This window comes from Patiria miniata, unplaced genomic scaffold, assembly GCF_015706575.1.
Source record: "Patiria miniata isolate m_02_andy unplaced genomic scaffold, ASM1570657v1 HiC_scaffold_3, whole genome shotgun sequence".
NCBI classification, from domain to species: Eukaryota; Metazoa; Echinodermata; class Asteroidea; order Valvatida; family Asterinidae; genus Patiria; species Patiria miniata.
Genome location: NW_024037069.1, coordinates 28,867,872 through 28,889,256, shown reverse-complemented (window position 1 = coordinate 28,889,256; position 21,385 = coordinate 28,867,872). Strand labels below are relative to the sequence as shown.

The window sequence follows — 21,385 nt, the reverse complement described above, 5'->3', positions numbered from 1 at the left end:
CTATAAATGAAATTCAATTAGAATATTCGAGTGGACATCGGTTTAAAATCACTGGTGTAATTATCTGTACTAAATCATTAGATACACAAAATTGGAGAAAAAAAATTGGTGCCAAAATTACTTTCTATGCACGTAAATAGATAATAAACATCGATCAAAATGAGATTTGCTTTACACATATTTCCAAACTTTTAAGGCTGTAACATTTAAGTGTGACTCAATGTGCCTTCAAAAGTCTCCATGACAAAAATGATCGCAGCTGCTTATCGTGACAGACATATATCACATTCTTTGAAAAGTTGTTCGAAATCGCAATATTCTTCTCTAATCAAACGCAAATTTAGTTGTAAAATTAAGCAAAGCTATTATGTAAAGAGATTAAACGACTCACGATGAAATTCAACTCAGATTTATTTGGAAGGAAAGAGGCCGATGGAATTCTATGGACATATAATAATTAACAGCTGCACTTATTACAAGGAAGTATAAATCTTTGGATCGGCCGATCTTTGGGATGTGAATCAGTTGCGCATGACTAGGACTAAAATCAACTGCTGAGTTTATAAAAAAACAAAAAAACAATTCCAAAAGGCAGGTTTTCATTTCGTACTTTTCTCATCATTTTCGAAGTGTTTCATTCTCAATTTATCTTTTAAAAAAAGCTCATTAATTTTCTCCATTTCAATATGTGTCTTACATTTGTGGGGGGGGGGGGGGAAATATCAACGAATCATCAGAAAAAAAAAGTTTTTACAATTCTCAAATCTGGACTTAATTGGCTTTGGCAGTAAGACGTCTGTCTAAAACAAGAAGAAAAAAAAGTCACTTTTTTATTTAGGAATAATTTAAAATTTGAGCCACCGAGTGCGTTTGAAAAATTCTCATTTGAATCCCTTCTTGCAATCTGCATTGATTCATCTTTCGGGGTGTAAATTACATATGTATATCTTATTTATTATATACATAACTCCACCTTGAAAAAAATCGCACATATTTGAGGTAGATCAACTTTAATCCTTACATTAGATGATTTTTTGCCCCTAAATCGATCCAAAATTTGTTGTTTTTGAATTCCTTGCTCCACCTTCACGAATTCCTCAGGTAGTTTTAGCTGAGCTTTGCTCTTTAAAAATGTTCCACTCAACAAAAAGAAAAACACAAACGGCATTGACAAAGCATTAAGTACCCTGTTTGTCCCTTTGCTAACTTTTATACACTACTTGTTATCATTCACGTTAAAAATGCACTTGACGTCTTTATAAATGCTGTTAAATACACCAACTCTACTTTACATTGTACACGTCTGATACTCTAGGGAACAGCATTTCAGTAGACGTAAACTTTGGGTTATGTTAGGAGCTTACACCTGTCGTACCTTGTCCGTTTATTTCATTTCACTAAAACCAAATACGAGCAATCGTACGTAAAACAGGAAATATGTGAAGTCTTGTGCGGCCACCGTCTAGTTCCTAGAAGAAGCCCCGATGTGATAAAAGCCTTCAACTAGGCCACATCATAGGCACCAGGCTGTTTTGAACATTAACCAGAGAAAGAATGCTGCATCCTGACGCCACGTTTTGTGTCATATATTATATTCTCAGTGAAGGTCAGTCATTGCAAAAAATGAGAAACATTTCCAACTTTGTTAGAAACTACTTTGAAAATGCACTCGACTCTCCATGGACTTTGTACACAACCAAAGAATTGGCGTCTGGATACTGCATTCTTTCCTGAACCACAACGAGGGCCTATCTTGAAGGACAAACAAGATGGCTGCCACAAGATGGCCGCCACATTAAAAAAAATTATATCAACCATTTTCAGTTCATTCCAGTTTAATATCATGACTTTTCCGATTATACTTTAAACTCAATTTTTTTTTTTGCTTTTTCATTGTTTGATTTTTTTTTTTTTTGTCAAGAAGATTTATGGAGATATATTTCCCGCGTCTCTCCACACAAAATTCATCCTCAAAAGCATGCACATCTTTCTTCTATTTACAAATATTTCAAGGAGCCTCATCGTAGCTTCACTCCAGAGACAAAAAAAGCACCTCCGATAATAATTCCAAAATAAGAACAAAAACAAACTAAAAATGTTCTAAAAAGAAAAAAAAAGTCTACGCTATCCGATGCTCTTTATAATAGGAACAAAATCAATATTTGAAATCTTTCCGTAACAAATTTCTCTCAAACTTTTGTCAGCCGGCAAAGAAGTTGTAGATCATTGTAAACATGTCATGTCTGTTCTAACAAAAAATATCTTCAAGAAAAATAACGAACTATTTCCTGGCAGTATTTCAAGGTACAAAAGGGCCTAATAAGGAACCAAATTTAAAACCTTTGTCTGTCCCACACCGGGACACCGAAATTCCCGAAGTAATTTTAGTTCTTCAAACGAACCGAGTGGGATCATCGTGGTTTCTCGCTCACAAGGTTCTCCCACATTCCACCATTTAAGCTCTCTCTGCACCAACGGTTGAACTAGATGGCACTTCTTCAAGAAGACTTTTGCACGAGGGCATGATCTTTAAATATTCGCCAAGGAAATGGCAAACGTATGGCTATATCTCCGGAGAAATACAGACGGCCAGGATTTTTTTCGACCTCACAAAGACAAAAGGGTGCTTTTCGTTCAGTTTGAAAACCCTGCTTTTAAACCCTTTTGCTGCGGATGGTGAATCGGTAAGGTCATAGTACCAATGGCCAGTGCCATCTCCAAAAGGATGGAGTTCTAACGAGATGCGAAACTCTAAAAGCAAAAGCGAAAAGAAAATGTAGGAATTGGGGAAATTTAAACCATGGATTCGTCAGCGTCAGCCGGGGAATACTTGACGTCATTGTCCTTGTACCTGTCAGTTCCCGGTTCCAGGTCGCCGCCCATGACCGTGCCGTGTGACTTGTGGACGTTGATGGCTTCGAGACGGTGGAGTTTCAGCGCCGGACCCCAGGAGGGTTTGGAGGTGGTGGCCTGTCGGAATCGCTGATCACGAGAAAGGGGGGGGGGGGGGGGGGAGGGAGAGAAAACAAACATAAAATTATTCTTTCCATTGCACGAACGTGAAACATTCATTATTTGTTTTATATAACACCTGAAAAATCCTTGTCATCTGATTGGTTGACTTTTAATAGCCAATTTATTCAGCTTAAAAACTTTTTAAAAATTCAACAAATTCATCATATTAAATTTATGCAAACTGTTCAACAGGCTGAGAACAATCGTATTCAATTTATCTTGATTTAAAACAGCGCCACCAGCAGCAGCAGTGGCACTGTGCAATGGAAGTTCTATTCACCGTGCAATAGAACTTCCATTGCACTGTGCGCTGTGCACCACGCGTGCGCCATGCGTTGGGACGAATAATTCAACGACATGTGATCAACGATTCACTAATCAGATGATGGGGATTTATTCAGGTGTTGTATAAAATGTTCCATTTGACTCGGCTTTGCTTCATGGAATTGAACATACCATCTGTCACCAGGGGAAATTATTCTTACCACTGTGCTCATAAAGATTCATTACTTGTATACTACAAGTACGATATTGTGGCTTTTTGGAACTACACCGAGGCACTTCAGATAATTACTGGGATGAGGGCCTTACCTCAATGATGTTACCCTCGGCTTTTACCAGCTCGTAGATCATGACTGCTGGAATGGCAGAGATGCTTGAGCTGATCATGATCCAGCCGATGATGTGAGCTCCCATGGGAAAGTCCTTATCCCCGGCCATGGGGACCTCCCAGTCGATCCAGTTGAACAGGAGGACAAACTGTTAGGGAAAAAAGACAGCAGAGCAATGAGGTTGTGTAAACCTTAAAGGGAATATACAACATTTGCAAACATCGTAAAATAAAAACTACCAAGTTTTTACGAAATACCTTGCTAGGATGTTGGTAAATGACAGTCTAAAGCATCCTGTAAAATTATGGCACCTGGTGTTAAGATCTTTTTCAAGAAAATTGTATTTTTGTATACATTTCCAACAGTGGTCGGCCGACCACCGTTGGAAAAACTTAACTATTTAGCAACTACTGCTCAAAATTTACCATTTCTTCAGTCCAAATTTTGTTTGCTAATTGGTTACATGTTCATGAACGGGTGCAGGTCAGCTAAACTGGTTCCCTTACCTTACAATTTTCCGGCATCTATAAATGGATCCATTTTGTCTTTAGTGGAGTCAGGGAACCAGACTACTTGAACATTTTTGTTTTTCATGGTTTTCCAGCATTTTCGAACACAAAACTTCAAACATGTCAGTGTAACAATATTTTATCTATTATACTAACCCCTCAAATAGTTCATTTCTGAAAATTACAGCAAAAGCCAATGATGTACATTCCCTTTAATATATGTGATGCGATCACGCTAAATGAGTCGTTCGTCGGGAACTTTCATTGGAGATTCAGGCCAAAATAGGGCCACTTCATCACATCACTTCATCACATCTCTTGGTGTTCCGACTTCCATAACTTTTTAACTAAGGATGGTACCAACATTAGGAGTTATACACTCAACCAACCGGTTCTTTTCAGAACCACACTTCTTCTAAGAAGAGATTTCTTTCCACACTGTGCTCTTTTCAAATCTAAAAAAAAAAAAAATCACCAGGGTCAACAAGCGACTCATTTAGCAAATTTTTGTGTGTGTGTGTGTGGGCATGGAGGTTTCTTGTGTTGCCTCACTTTCATGAGCAATTCTTTGTTTTGCTAAAACTGACCCTTTGCACCAAATTTGGTGACGAAGTCGTGAGGTCACTCAGAGGTCAACCCCGTACAACTATGGCTACTGGTTCACATGCACTGCAACGGCCCAGTGAACACCGTGCTTTCGGTACGGCTGTTGTGAATCCATGTTATAACTGTGTCCAATGAGCCAAAATCTTGGTCTTCAAAAATTGGTTCAAGTGACTGGTTTTGTGCTGGAGATTCACAACCGTGTGTAGCACGTTACAGATTTTGAAAGAAATATTTACCGAAAGGATGGCCGGCGTCAGAGCACACCACTGCACGCCCCACCACTTGAACAGGGGGTTGTCCACCAGGCGATCCGAGATCATGCAGCGGATGTCGTTGAAGAATCGACGCACGCCGTACATCCAGCCAAGTCCAATGCACTCGCAGAGACCAAAGATGAGAAGCGCAAAGTCGGCCGCGTAATTGTCCATCAGAATCACCCAGTAATTACCAGCCTAATGAAATTTAAAAAAATTACTTAAATAAAAAAAAACACCTCATGTCCCCACAAAACAGCTACTCTGTGCTAAAATAAGGCCGCTAATCCTCATTGGAATGCAGTTGCCAGCTGTGGTATGCCGTGGCACATGGCTAGTGGGTAGTTCCACAGCTGCTGCTTTTGTGCAGTCCCGCTACCACACAAAGGCTGTGCAGTCATGCGGGCCACTTGCTCTGTGTGGAGGAATGTCCCCATTATAACCCGTGCTTAAGGGGTTAAAAGCAGTCCTTAGCCAGAAACCTTCATTACTTTTGGGTCACTCCATAAATGTGGGGTCCAATTGTTTGTGTCCCTGTTATAGGTCTCGTTCAAATGACGTCATTTCCTACAGACCATCCAAGTGCATCGGCATTTTGAGCGTCAACTTGCATAACGCGCATTGGCTGCGTCGTATTTCGAACACATGCCAAGCAACAAGCGCGCGTGTTTGGAACATTTTCAACACGCAATGCGTGTTTGATTGTGTAAAATACGCAGTTGCAGTTCTCCTACAGAAATGGCCGTCATTGAGCGAGCCCTATACATCTGACATGCATAAGATTTTGTAATTCAGGACACATTCTTTAATGCCTTCTATCTCCAGGAGTGATTATGTAAAGCAAAGTAACTCCCAAACATGTAATAAATAGTGTGAAGTCGATTTTAATGATACTTGAATGGCAAATTAACAGGTCAGGTGTAACAGGGACACAAACAAATGTCACATTTTTGGACCCCAATTTATGAACCCCAATTTACGATTTATTTATTTTGGACCCCAATTAATTTATGGGCAAAATTGGTTGCAAATCACGCTTAAATTTATGCATGTGACTCCTTAACACGTGACAGCCCATAAAAAAATAGGGCTCAATGTTATCAAACGTTGAGCTGCAATTTTTGGCTAAGTTGGTAGCCAATCACAGCTTACAATTTCAGCCTTTATGGCAGCCCATACAAAATGGTGCTCAATGTTTACAAAAAAAGCGTCCGTAAACTGAGGTATAGCATATTGTGGTGCACAGTTTTGAAAGCCATCAATATTTCGGAGGGATCACATTTTCTCTTCTCCAATACCCAGAAGCTCAAACTTACTTGAGTGACGCAATTAAGACCGAGCAGGAAACCCAGCGTGGAGTAAACCGCGAGCACCCAGACTTTCCTGGATCTCAGATAGCGAGGGAATTCATCCACAACGGATGTGACGACGGTCTCCACAATGCAGAGCTGTACGAGAAGAACAAATAAAGCCAGGACAATTATCAAAATGGCTTCGTGTTTGCTGTGCTTGTTCTTAAGGTCTGACAATGATGGTCAACACATGGGGGCAATTTCATAGAGCAAGTAAAGCACAAATTTTGCTTAAGCACAAAAAAGGTTGCTCATTATATAATCAGAATACCGGCCAAATCGCCATGTGATGTACATTGCTTGTGACTGGTATTTAGCTGTTGTTTAACAATCACATTAGCATAACAATCGCATGGAGTTTTGGTGGGTAACCTGATTATATTCAGCAAAGTTTTTTGTGCTTAACCAAAGTTTTGAGCTGAAGCAGCTTTATAAAATTGGCCCCAGAACTGATTATACATCCTTACATGAAAATACAAATCCAACCCAATTTCAAGAGAGGGTAATCATTCCAAAAGACAACCTGTTTTTTTGTTTTAGAAGATATCATTTTTTTTTCAATGTCAACCAAAAGCAATCAATCTTGGTTTCATTCATAAGAAACACTGATGAGACTTGGCATCCTTAACAAGTTGACAAATGAAAACGTAAAGAGGTCTGATGTGCACTCTTAACAGACAGAAGTGACGTCCACTTTAAATTTCAGTGAAATCTTGATAAGTGCCGATGCTCCTTGAACGAAAAAAACAAAGCAAAGGTTAAAACACAACTTACGCTTGTAAAGTCCGGCGTACAATTGCACATCGCGGACTCGGAAACCTACCTTCGCCCTTTCTTTCACAGATTCCGACATCTAAGACACATAACTCCGTTGTCCAAAACTGCCGGTCAGGGACCAAGACCGGCTAAAATCGCTGACAAAACCTGTTGGCCCATTTTCCACCACTGATGCACAGAATTGTAAAATTTGTTGATTTTGGTTGTTTTTTTTCTTTTTTGTTTTATTTGTTGACAAAAATAAATTTCAAAAGTTTCCAACCCTTACTGTGTTCAACTGCCACTTTTTCTTCAGATAAGCAGTTCATAATTCACTTTAGAAGGGTTTCTGAAAAAAAAAAAATATTCAGATGGTGTTCGCCAACAGATCCTGTCCGACGATTGTACCCAGTATTTATGGGCAAGTGGTAGCCCCACCCTAGGGGGGCCACCGACCCCTACGGTAGTCCCGCGTTCATTTACCTGACTTCCTAGCCCCAGCGTGAGAAGCATGAAAAAGAACAATAAAGACCAGAGCGGGGAAATTGGTAGTCGTGCTACAGCCTCGGGATAGGCGATGAAGGCCAGGCCGAATTCTGAAAAGTGTAAAAACGGAAAAGGGGACGATACATGGCGGTTAATACTCCATTGTCACGTTACAAAAACCCCAGTGATTAAACAAAAACCCGTTTAAGCCACACAGGGTTCGGTGGCGGGTGTGATAGTGGGACGGGTCAAGCGGTGGAAAAAAAAAAAAAAAGAGGCGTGGCATACCTTCATCAACGACTTCGGAGACGGGAACCTTGAGCTCGTGAGCCATGTTGCCCATGATGGAGAAGATGACGAAGCCGGCGAAGATACTGGTGGCGCAGTTGATGAACGGAACGATCATGGCATCCCTAATGCGAGAGAAATTAAGAAGGAAAATGTTGCAAGTTTAATTTAAAACGAACAAATTTTGCTTTTTGAACGCAAAACCCGATATCATGAAGGAATCTTTGAAACACTTTCTTAACATTTAACATTTTTGGGATCCATTTCAACTCGGGGACCTTTTTTCAACGACAATTTCAATAAATTGAGTAGAAAAACAGCTGCATCCGTACAATATTTTGGCAAATGTTTAATTTATAAAAAAAAAAAGGTCTACTTTGATATTTCCTTCATCTTGGGCCATCCTACTACTGAAACTAAACACAGGCATGCAACTGGGAATTTAGAAAAACGAGGAAACTCCAAACCACACAAGACTTTGTACAGTATTTTTCAATTGTAATGTCATTCATGAGAAGTAAAAAACGAGGAAATCAGCGGATCCGAGGAAAAGTTGCATGCCTGTAAACAAGGCAAGATACAACCAAAGTTCTTGTGAGTAAGAGACCAATTTTTTAGTATCTACCTGAAGCAGTTATTGTGGAATTTGTTGTAAGATGACAGCGTGATCAGACCACCCCACGAAGCGCTCAGCGAATAGAAGATCTGGACAGCGGCATCCTTCCAGACCTGAAAATAAATACCAAAATATTTTCATGTTCACAACTTCTAGACCATGCATGACCTTTGACACTCAAGAAATAACAGGGAAAAAGTGTCATGAAGATGCCAAAAGGGTAAGGTCTACAGTACAGAATGCTGCAAATGGAGGAAAGAATAGGAAATGGATGTAGAGAAAAAATGGAAAATCCTATAAATTAGGACAACTACCGTGCCTGATAGATGCTCACCCAGACAAAACCAACTTGCACGTTCCCCGAAAGTTGGACAATTAGGTAAAAACGCCATTTCCGTTTTAAATAGGAGGAATATTATGGCTCGGTAAAATCTGGACTTTAGGCCCCCCCAAAAAAGTCTCCGGTTTCTGGTATGGAGCTTGCCCCAAAAGTGGTGCGGCGACGCGGCTTTTTTTTTTTTTTTACCTGTTTTTTTTTTTTTTTTGCTTCAAATGTCGGCTGATGACTGCAAATGGTGCCTGACTAAACTTAGTGCAAATATATGGGAGTCCAGAGAGGCCACATAAATCTTATTCTCGATCATAACCCCATCTAAAAACACGTTAAAATTGTGCAGCAGCAGAATTCCAGTCAAACCAGTGAGTTTGGCGGTTTTGAAACATCATCTTGTATTGAAAAAAAAACTTTTTCATTTTGCCGACGCGCATGGCTACGGCGAACCGCGCGCGCATACCAGAAACCGGAGACCTTTTTTTTTTTGCCTTACTTTGTGATAAAAACCCTCCCATTCCTCTCTGAGCCACTCAATATTTGTTTCTATTGGTTCAGAGTGGCTCTGGAAGGCCCATGTGGGGTGCGTTAGTACTGTAGATATACCTTGGGGTGTTTGAGGAGCTCCCAGCGAGGCGTGATGAAAAACTTGACTCCTTCCATGTAGCCGTCCAAAGTGACGCCGCGGATCAGCAGGATGAAGAGGACCACGTAGGGGAAGATGGCCGTGAAATACACAACCTGGGAAAAAATAATCAAAGACAAAATTGGTACTAATGCAAGGCTTGCCTGGCATGGGTGGCTTGTGCGTAAAGCGCTCGCCTCTCACCAAGGTGACCACGGTTCGAATCCTGGCTGCGGATCGCATGCGAGTAGAGTTGTGCGTTGGTTCTCTCCTGTGCCACGAGGGTTTTTCTCCGGGCCCTCCGGTTTTCCTCCCGCCGGAAAAAATCAAACACTTTCGATCTCAGGCTGTGCTCCGTGGTCATATATGGGTCGATGCGGCCGGCAGCCATAGGCGCCTTTACGTGCCAGCGGCCCGACCACGTTGTAGCCGCGTCCTTCGCAATTCAGCATACCAGCTGCGAGTAAGGATGATTAGCCTCCTAAATTATTATTATTATTATTATAGAGACTTCAGGCGTGAACTTTAATTAACCCCAACTCCCTAGGCCTTTTTGCTAGGATGTGAACTCAATCCTGCAAAATCCCCCAATTGGCCTCATGGAAAAATAGCATATAGCCAAGCTCAATCTGGCAAATTCCTCCAATATTACTTGAATATGGTCCGTGGAGGGGTGACCACTGCCTGAATCCTGCAAAATCCTGCCGCAGTGACTGTCAATATGTTGAGGCTTGGCCAGTGACATCCTGGAGAGGTACAGAGGATTTCAAGCATAATCCAGGCCCATATTTATGCATGGCCGACCAAAAACAACACAAGGTCCGGCCCAAGACCTTGACCTAGTGCGTCCTACGAAATCAGTGTTGCACTTTTGCCATGTAACCTCAATCCTCCAAATTCCTCCACTTTGGGAAAGAGGATTCTGAAAGATTCAGGGCGGTTAGGGTTAATCATGGTTCGACTAATTTCGCTCGAAACGAAGGATGGTTGGACTAGTCTTTATAGGCCATCAGCCTCGGTCAAAAATTTTGGCCACCGGTATCAAATGAGGAGAATAATTGTCATAGCGATTTTTGGCAAGGTATACACCTCCAGAGTTGGAAAATATGTGATAGCATTGCAGCGGTGGCAGCTTTTTGGGTGTTATCACCCTTTTTTTCAAAATGTCCATCAAAATGCTTTTTACCACTCTAGGGGCGGTATACCTTGCGCTTGCGCTTGCGCACTATAATCATTTATGCCCTGCACCCGATTTCACGAAGCGCCGCGACGCGTCGCAACTCGAGTTACGACGTGTAACACGTCGCAACTCGCGACGCGTCGTATCTTCCATTTCACGAAAGTTGCGATGTGTTGAACGCGTCGTAAGCTCCTTGACAATGGCTTAAAACACGTCGCAAGTTACGACGTGTCTAGTGGTCATCGCAAAATAAGAAGAGTCATTCCTAAGCCAGTTTTATGCCATGAACATTACATTAACGAGATTATAATACCGAAGCAATGTGTGTAAAGTTGTAAATAGGAAATTCATTGAATAATTATGAATTAGACCGGAATATTAGAGTTGAAATTTCAAAGTAGCTATACAGTCCAACGAGAGCTTGTTTTCCTTCAAAATTGCATTGCACGGCCGCCGTTTTGTTTCACGTTTTAACAAATTTCGAGCTGAGATCCTACGACTGTTTGTTGAATATCTGACGACTATTTACTGTACGCTGACTAAATACATAAAACAGTCATCGAGTTGTGCTATAAATACACCTACGACGCGTCGCACTTACGACGTGTTTCGTGAAATGGATCGCAGGACGCGTCGCAGCTGCGACGCATCGTAGAGATACGACGCGTCGCATCGCTGCGATGCATCGTAAGTTACGAAGAGTTTGATGAAATCGGGTGCTGGCTTGATACTGGCCAAACCCTCAGGCTGATGGCCTATTAGACACTGACAGTTGTCATTCCCTTACCTTTCCAGATGACTTGACCCCTTTGGCCAGACAGACGAACACCAGGACCCAGGCAAGCAGGAGGCAGAGGGCCAACTCCCAAATAACGTAGCCAGACTCAAAGATATCTCCGGAATCGTGCAACACCCCTTGCCTGTAATGGAAAAAAAAAACAAAGGAAGAAAGGTGCGGTGTTTTAATGAATCACATCTTGGAGAAAAGCCCAGTTTATCACAGATGTTCAGGGCCCTGCAGCGAGTGTTAACATTGGACACAAATGCTTGTCAAAAAAATAAAAACAGTGTCAAATTGGAGGCTCCCAGTGTCAAATTTCTTCAGAAACTTAGGATATTACGGCAACAATTGACTGAGGAATGTCCAATTGTCATTGCGTCTCCCGTTTGGCTGAAACTGACATTGGCTAGTCTTGTTCTCCGCTCTTTGTATTCAACAACTCGGAAAATGGCATTTGAATTTAAAGCTTAACACCGAACAGCAAAACCTGTAAAATAAGACAGTAAGAGTGTTCCAACAAAAGCAGGTGGCGCAAACAATTTTGAACTGTCACATGTGCTTAATAATGCATTTAATTGAAAGTAAATGTCTGATGTCAGACTGTAACTTCAACCCCCCTCCTCTTCCTCCAGTGTTTGAGTTATTTCTTATTGCTCACCTGTAGTACTCCTCACTGGGTCTGATACGCATGCTGGCCAGGGGGTCTTTGTAGTCGGTGATGTTGCCGTCGGCGGTCACGTTGTACTGGTTCATCTCGGCAGCGGTCATGTTAGCGATCTTGACGCACTGGTTCTCGACCGTGACGATGCCGCCGTTGTCCAGACACTCGGTGACCAAGGTGCTGCAGAACTCGCCGTTCCATTTGTGGTTGCAGCCTATCCAGGGAAGCGTGGTGGTCATGGACTGGATGATGTAGAAGATGGTGTAGCAGATGATGACGTTGTAGTAGATGGCCACCAGTGCCGACACGATGACCATACCGTAGCCAACACCTGGAAGAATGAGAAAATGAGACTTCTTAACCCCATGCGCTCGGGAGGCCGCGGATCCTCATTGGAGTGCAGTTGCCAGCTGTGGTATGCCGTGGCACACGGCTAGTGGGTAGTTCCACAGCTGCTGCTTTTGTGCAGTTCCGCTACCACACAAAGGCTGTGCAGTCATGCAGGCCACTTGCTCTATGTGTGGAGGAATGTCCCCATTACACCCCGTGCTTAAGGGGTTAAACCACAAACATTTCAATTCATTCCCCTGGTACAACCGTAAACTTAATCTTATTGCCTACTTCATTATGCAAGTCTTCAAATCTCATCAAATGAGGTTAGATTGCTCTTTCAGATTACCTCCATAGTTGATTGGTTAGCCATTTTTGAGTAACTTTGTGACGTTTTCTCCTTGAGAAAAAGCTGGAGTTTCACTGGTGGTTGCAGCATGGTTTATTCGGTTCAGTTCCGGTCGGTTTTCCTTGAATTACTGACGGGTCCGGTCAGTTTTAGGGAGTTCAGATAATTTTCGGTTTGGATTCGATTTATATATAATTTTTCAGGTCGGTTTGGCCTGGTCAACCCGAACCGATGCACAACTTTATTCAGTACTCTATTTACCAAAAAAACCAAAAACATAACTGCTCATAGTGAGAGAGCACTCTGCGGATAAAGCTCTCTATAACTTACCTCGAAAGAACGGCACGGCACGCCAGGCACTGATTGGGCCGTTGCTGCCATACTGGCCAAAGCTCAACTCCAGGAAGAAGAGAGGCAGTCCAGCAAACAGCAGCATGATGCAGTACGGGATGAGGAAGGCTCCTGCAAAGGAGAGACAATGAAAGAAAGAGAAACTCTTAGTTGGATTCACTCTTCTTTTTGACACATTGGATTTTTTGTTTATGATTAAATGTCATGTCTGTTAATGAAAACATGTGTAGATCATAATTTGACAAGCTTAGAACATTTATGCGGAGAATTGAAAACATCCCCTGAAACTGAACTAGGTTGTATCCGAGTTGGACAAATAACCGACATTCCTGAAACCATGGGTAAGGTATTTGCAATGTAGTCTCCAACCTTTTGGCATGACTTGGGGCAAATTCCTGTGGTACAACGTACATAATACATGTAAATTGTCATACGCCCAAACTCAAAACAAACATACTGTAGGTGTACATTTTGTATTCATGTTCAATGTACACAAAATACATCTGTTTTTAAGGAAATTCAAAGTGTTTCTTGTCTTTTCCAACATTCCAGAATACCCTTATCTTGAAGTCATAAAAAATACTGATTCAGGTGCATGCATATGATCATGTGACCAAACTCAACACCGATAAGGCAAAAAAAAAAACCCACCCCAAAACAAACATACATGTATGCTTCCGATAACATGGCATTTGAAAATAGGGTCGGTAGGTAGGGAATTCTTTTTTTGGAGGGGGGGGGGGGGGCGCCATTTTTTTGTGTACGATCATATAGAGGTGTGTGCGTGTAGTCAAGGGCAAAAGGTAGTAATTGATGAAAAAAATAGGGTAGGGCTTTCAAAATAGGGTACCAGTATGTAGGGTAACCAGAAGCATAGGGTCACCAGAAGCAGAACTAACATTTTTTTTTTGTGGCCTAATGTGGATATATAAAACACATTCAGGAACAAGAGACTGCTACACATAGGGGTCTGCTTAGGATATTCAATAACATGAATGTGACAAACATAGCAATTTTGGTTAGACTTCCAGACAGTGACCTTGGTAGCACAGCATGCCAATCAGTATCAATTGCTTAGTACATGAATACACTTTATTGTCTGAACCATACAAAACCGTATGCATGACTGGGCTATTCAATTTTTTTGTGAACTCCTTTTGCACTATAGATGTAGCCAACATTACAAACATCTGTGGAATTTGCCCCATTGTGATTCATGTAGCATTCAACATTGTGTTGCATTCAAGCACCCTCCAGAAAGGAAGCCTTTCGGGAAAAATCTGCCAGGGAACTCAGGTGGATGGGAATCAGGGACAAGGTTTTCTCACCCTCAACGGGAAAAGTGCAATGCAATCAGAAAACAGCAAGGAAGTCCAAAGGAAAATTAGGAAGACCAACGAGTCACTCAAAGGTTCCATCACCCACTTATTACAATTCTTTACTTCTCATGTTCATGGAGTTTTGGCTTCATTTTCCAATGTGGGTTGGGGGGGTCCAATAAGAGTAGAGAAAACCATGCGATATTATGGTCAGACATCATTCTGACCATTTGCCGTTTTTCGTCCTCACGGAAACAGTTGTGCTCTAGAAAGTTTATACTTTGGGTGCATTTAAATCACGTCACGTGCTTTCCCAATGGTAGATAGGTCTAGCAAAACGAGGCAAAATCTGCTTAATCAGCAAGAAAACCAGACTGTGTATTTTTGAGACTACATGTACCAAGGCAACATATGAGTGCTGTAGCAATTTGCTGCAAGTGTTCAGTGTAGTACTTTTTTTAGACTGGTGTACCATTGTCCAAAAGCTTTTGTCCGACCCCGTTTCAGGGAAATCTATCTCAAGACCAAAAGTACACACAGGTACAGCACACTAAAAAAAAAAAGTCAACAAAACAGACCAGGTTGAGTATTGATTTGTGCTTGGATGACATAGCCGTTCTCCCGCCAAATATATGCCCCCTTGGGTCCTGGCACTTGGCAAGGAATTAGAAACGCCCTTGGATCCACCCACCACCACTGGCCTGTTACAGCCTTGGCTGGGTCGCTGGCCTTTCCAGCCCAGCCAGCGTTACGCAACCATATGGCAACCGGATGAGTGGTCCGCTTTTGTTACCAAACACTTTCCCTTCTCTAGTCTTATCTATGCTAGCCTTTTTTTCCCTCTCTTCTCCTACTAATCCTATTGACCAACGCCCCATTGGTTCGTGTCTGGGAATGAATAGTTAGTGGGACCTATGTCCGAAAAGTCCCCCCAAATGAGGACTCGCTGAAAGCGCGCTCTCATTACTCATTCATTTGCACATCAATACGCACAATGGTGTGTGATTAGTGGATGGGTAAGGCTTTAGCGACTACATTGTACAAGTGCTTTTTGTAAAAGTAAAAAAAAAGGTGAAGGCATGGGTACGCATTCCATGTCCACAACTGAATGGGTTTGGAATGCCAAGCCTGCCTACTTAAGCTTGGACCTACCAAGATGAACTAAGTTTCCAAGACACAATCACAAGAGGTTTTCATGACTGAAAAACTAAACCAATGGTCATGCAACTTGAACTGCATATATCGAATGCTAAGAATCCTAGCATAAATTTATCCGGACAACACGGTTTGTTTACAGATTGCTTCAGGGGTATCAAACCATTCATATTTAAAATTCTCTTAAACTTTACGACTAAGACAAGTTGCAATTTTTCCTTTTGTGATCCTGTAAATACTCGTTGACTGTTTCTCCCAGTTGGGGGGAAATTGGTCTATCAAGCCCAACGTTACAACAAAAAGGACAATCCTACTGCTTAACCTTGTAAAACCTGCAGAGAGTCATAAAGGCCCAGTCATCAACTTGAAGTTGGCCTGGTTTTGGGGAACAAACCATGTGGAACAACCACCAAACCACCTAACCATGACCGTGGCACTCTCAGGGATATGGAAGGGGTAAACAATGGGAGAAAATCCTCCAAAAGTTCGCAAAATTTGGATTCATTCCAAGAGGAATCCAGAACTGATCTGAAATCAATACAAACATGTACAGTAAAAGTACAGGCAACTGGCGTTAAGCCAAACTTTTTTTCCCTTTGCAAAGGGCTTGCTTTCAAGCTTGCATTGATTATTGGGCCATGTCTGAATGGCTACGGATTGAAATTAAACACGCGTCTATGGTGGTAGCCGTAGCCACTTCCCATACATGTAGACTCGTGTGTAATTTCAAGCAGTAACCAAATAATTCGGACACGGCCTTGCCCTTGGGTGACAGAGTTCAGGCCGGCATACATTTCCCACTGAAAAAATCACCCAAATTGGAACAAGATAAAAACTTCTTAGAATCTCTAGGCCTTGAATTTGTCTTAATCCCCATCAGGTCTCCAACACGGGCTCATTATTTTAGACGTCCAGCCGAGTTTCAAGAGCATAATAATAATCCCCATGATTCCAGGCTAATTTCATAATTTTTCGGGCAAAATATGAGATAGGGAACAAAAATCACGCCACTCTGTTCCAGTTTCTGTTGTTGAAGGTTTGAAGGTTATACTGAATTCAGACTGTGGGTTCCAGTTGGATCGGCCAATTCAGACTGCGGTTAAAACCATGAATAAGCTGCGGTTGATCCAGGATACCATCCGAAGGTCGACTGCCTGAAAGTGAGAACCCTGGATTTTAAAATTCAGGACACTACATGTAGTTCAAGGACAAATATAAAGAATTAAGTATCTAACTTGACCCTATAAAATACCACACAAACAAAAATGGCTTTAAGGTCAACCAGTTTCTTATCCCCACCCGCTTCTTTTTTTTCACAGGCTGCCATCCTTTTTTGTTTTAAATTGCAAATCATGCATTTGCAATTTATTTTCTCTTTTACGTGCTTCCACCAAAACTGTAGCTTCACATGCAAGTTAAGAATTCGTAGAAAGGGTTACAGCTTCTTTGGACACAAAAGTATCAGCAAAAGAGTTGAAAAAATGGAAGAATCAATCTTGGAGAATCCGCCACCTGGAACAAAAAAGGGCCACCTTCTCTTTTTTCGAAGACGAGAAACTTTTTTTTTTTGACTAGGCCTAATTTCCAGAACCTCCCTCTACACACAAGGAAATAAGGCATCTTTTGTTGAAGCCTATATGTACGCACACATGTACATGTGCTAATGTACGTTCAAAAATATCATGTAATGAATGTGTTAGTTTTCTACCACTTGAGGAAACATTAGTTACAAATTGATGACCTTTTGGTCCTACATACTACACATTTCCTCTGTACTTGTAACCTGAAACTTTCACTCAGCCTTTTTGTACATGTAAACTACCCGATCTATTTCCTCATCTTGTGAATGGAAATGCACGTTTTAAACGTTCAACATGGAACATAAAACATCACATGACATCCTATCTGACCTTTCCAAAATGGGTTTACCGTACCAGCACTTCTTAGAATGAACAGAGCGGCACTTCCGATACTAAACAAACTTCAATTTCCTGAGCTACTGATACCTGCAACTTATATCACTACATGTACATGTACATGCACATTTTTAGTTGGAAAGTACATGTACATGCACATTTGACAATTTCCTGAAATAAGTGTAAGGTAAAATTCTTGTAACACTAGTAGTGTCATAAAACCTTTTTTTTCTCCCACACAAATATGTAGAACCTGAAAAATTAAGTCACAATGTGGAGAAAAAAAAATCTGGCACAACTGATTATATATATTTTTTTCATGTGTACAAGGTACCCCGCCCTAAAAAAAATTATATAGAAGAATAATAAATTAACAAGTCAAAAAACAGGAAAAAGAAAATACTTGAAAATATCTATAAAATGTTTTAAATTCTAATGGCCATTTTTTTGAATCCATTTTCTGAATATTCTCTTCTCAAATTTGCCGTTATCTGAGCTGCTCCAAATATTCCCACCACGAAAAATGAAGCCATTAACTTGAGTAATAGTGTCAAAACACATCGGCGTGAAATGTGAAACTGTTGTTTGGGGCAAGATGCTACGATTCAACTCGAACCTCTTTAATACGTACGATATAGAACCTCCCACACACTACTTGACCATTGTGGTCTAACTCAAGTTAGCCCTACCCTGTATGCACCCACGTAATCTCTCGCCTCTTTCGGACAAACAACCAAATCCTGCCGTCGTCACAAAAAGGTGACACTTATTTCTAAATAAGGATCTTCCTCCAATAACAAAATAACAACTTGCTTCAGTTTCCACATTTGTGATGCGATCAAGCTACAATGTAAATGAGTCGTTTGTCGGGAATTTTCATTTGGAGATACAGGCCACACTAGGGCCATTTCGTCACATCACTTCATCACATCTCTTGGTGTTCCGACTTCCATAATTGTTGAACTAAAGATGGTACCAGCATGCGGTTTTCACAGCAGTAATGCTGAGACTGTGCTCTTTTCAAATCTGTAATAATTAATTTTTTGACCAGGGTCGACAAACGACTCACTTAAGTTGATTGCATCACATTTGTGCAGATCATATAATCGCGTCAGTTTTTGATTTTGATTTTTTCTTGCCCCAAAAAGCACATTTTAGCACAATAGATAACAAGTGTCATACTTTTTTTTCTCTGACTTTTTGGGGCCTGATGAGTTCTCGATTTCAAAAAAAATTAAAAAGGCAATGCGGAACTTTTCATATGCTACTTGTTCTTCCCCATCTTTAATATAGTTTTAACTACATGTGTAGTATTTATACCGTGTAGTTTTAACAAATATAAGGTCACTTTTTAATTGCATGCAAAATTGTATGGGATCTGTACGATGCAGTATGAACATCTCTTATTCTTCCATGGGATTTGCTGGTACAACTTTAATTAAATTTTTATTGCAAATGATGTTCGGTGACCGTGACTAATTGTAAAAATTGGGTTTTGCCAATTTGACACTCAACTTGCACGACACATTAAGCTGAAACCATGGAAAAAGATCTAGTCCTTCTTCCATGTTGAAACAAATGCCTACATGTACAGGTATGTATACACAAAGCCACGTGCAAGCCCTTTCACACACGTTCACACACCCTCCAAGTGCCTCACAAAATATGCAGTCAATGAGAGGATGTCTCCAAACAAGGACACGACCCACTCTGTGACGACCGACATCCTAACCCCGTGCTGAACCTTGAGGGTCGTGGCGTACTAAAGCGTGCTCATTTGTTATGGGGGAGGAGGGTAATAATCAGTAAATGAAAGATCAGGTAGGTAATGTATACTCAGGAAAGGGCTGGCTTGCCCCACACGAGCCTGAGTACGTGCAAGACAGACCGAGCAGCCAATCATTCAGTTCGCTCCGAGCTGGTTGTAATTGGAAACCTACAACTCCTCATGGGAGCCAAAGCGCAACAGACCACTGCTTGTCCAGTGGGGCTGAGCCATATTGCAAGATCCTACACTGCCACGACTACATACATGTACATGTAGCACAGGAAACATCATTCTGGAATTAGGAAATTAGACCAAACTGGCCATCCCTGTATAGGAAACGAGTGAACGATAAAACGTCCAATACAATCATCTTGATCTGTGAAGATCAGCTTGTCATTGGAGGGTCTACATTTTCTTTTAATTGCAAGAGTTCCTAGTGCCAAGTTTTATGTTGGCATCGTTCCTATTGTTGAAATGTTTATGTCGAGTCAGGTTTGTTCTGCACATGTTATTAAGAAGGAACTCAAAATGCCTTCAGCCGTATACAAATTGTTTACTTTTTTCACTTTTTGGTTGTGTTTGTAACATATGTGTGCATGTACATACATGTACAGTACATGATGTATGCTGTAATTTGTATTTTTAAACAACACATATTTTTAAACAACATGCTGATTTTTACAGCAAGCAAATATGATTCTTTTAAATTGTGTGTTTTTATCCATTTGATACCCATTGATGAACAATTTAACTCAACAAATCCCAACTGTAGTTGAACATTTGCCGGGGAGGCTTTCCAGAAAAAGATGTCTTTCAACAGCTAATCACGGCTTGCTTCTCTGTTGCTAGTGTATGCAGTATAACTTTGTGTCTCCAGGGATTTGTCTCCAACAGGAAACCCTGTTCATTTCTCTTCATGAGGTCTTCCTGCTCTGGTACGAGACCAGGGTCAAAAGGACATGCCTTCCCTGGAGGGGCCTTGGGTACCAGACAAACCGATCACTGTAGTATATGAAACTCTCTGCTATGACTGAGCCAATCTTAAATTAATTCCAAGTGACTGGACTTTTCCAGTGAATTTCCACCCACTTGATTTTTAAAGTCTTGAGTCGACCGCAAAGCAAAACAAAGGGGACTTGAATTTTCAGGAGTGTGGGACATTTGACATTTGTAAGCAAGTGGGAAATATGCCAGGTTTTTGTTTTAACAGCAAACACGTGTGAGAAGAACAAGTGACATTTTAAAATTAAGCCCACAGAATTTTACAAGATCAAGGTTTACGGGCAGTACCATGTGACAAATTTCTTTTGCAGAGTTTGCGAGGTGACAAGAACCAATGGAAGCTCACTGTTTCAAGAATCTTTCAAATGACGACATTTAGCCTACAGACCAGCCACGTGCATCGGCATTTTGAGCGTCAACTTGCATGACGCGCATCGGCTACGTCGTATTTCGAACACATTTCGAGCAACAAGCGCACGTTTGGAACATTTTCAACACTGCGCAATACCTGCTTGAATGCGTAAAATACGCAGTTGCAGTTCTCCCTACAGAGATGGCCGTCTTTGACAGAGACCTATTTAAGATGATAAATTTGTCAAAACATGTTTTGAAAGACTTTAATGAAAAAGTCAGAGTTCTGCAGTTTACATACAGTTTGTCAAAATTATTTTTTTTTAGGGTAGGAATATAAATTACAAATCGTGACGAATATACCCGGTAGCAGGGGCAGAAATTGTCCTTACTAGATTATAAATGTAGATGCAAGACAACCTCTGAAACTTCAAGAATGTCTACTTTTTTTCTCCGTATGAATAAAATATGGCCTGCTTTCATAAGTGCCACCTAAAAGCGTATGCAAACTGTTACCAATGTTCTTATTCACCATCCAACATCCCAAGAAACATTAGAATTCACTTCTATTTCCGTAATATTCAAAGGTGGGCCACCACCTATTTATCTATTCATTGAGGTATTATATCTAATCCCTGGCCTAGCGCGTCTGTAATTTGATGAACTAATTTACAGGCGGCATGAAATTAACTTGTCAGCAGTCTAGACAACATGCAGATCCGTTTACAGATACTAAGCCATTCCCAGATGTACATGTAACTCGAAACTGGACA

At 41.1% G+C, this 21,385-nt stretch overlaps 1 protein-coding gene across 2 annotated transcripts in view; it reads right to left on the bottom strand.

The window, feature by feature from the left end:
* Nucleotides 1-1,901: 1,901 nt before the first annotated feature.
* The window catches only part of LOC119738823 (sodium- and chloride-dependent glycine transporter 1-like), a 38,773-nt gene continuing 19,289 nt past the window's right edge, over nucleotides 1,902-21,385 (bottom strand). For both annotated transcript variants that reach the window (XM_038213789.1, XM_038213790.1), the window contains 11 exons: nucleotides 13,081-13,212; nucleotides 12,069-12,402; nucleotides 11,417-11,549; nucleotides 9,431-9,565; nucleotides 8,503-8,606; nucleotides 7,878-8,002; nucleotides 7,587-7,699; nucleotides 6,312-6,443; nucleotides 4,978-5,193; nucleotides 3,607-3,774; nucleotides 1,902-2,982 (listed from right to left, as the gene is read on the bottom strand). In XM_038213789.1, coding sequence (XP_038069717.1) covers nucleotides 2,794-2,982; nucleotides 3,607-3,774; nucleotides 4,978-5,193; nucleotides 6,312-6,443; nucleotides 7,587-7,699; nucleotides 7,878-8,002; nucleotides 8,503-8,606; nucleotides 9,431-9,565; nucleotides 11,417-11,549; nucleotides 12,069-12,402; nucleotides 13,081-13,212 — 1,781 coding nt within the window. In that variant the 3' untranslated portion in view covers nucleotides 1,902-2,793. The remainder of the gene's footprint in view (nucleotides 2,983-3,606; nucleotides 3,775-4,977; nucleotides 5,194-6,311; nucleotides 6,444-7,586; nucleotides 7,700-7,877; nucleotides 8,003-8,502; nucleotides 8,607-9,430; nucleotides 9,566-11,416; nucleotides 11,550-12,068; nucleotides 12,403-13,080; nucleotides 13,213-21,385) is intronic.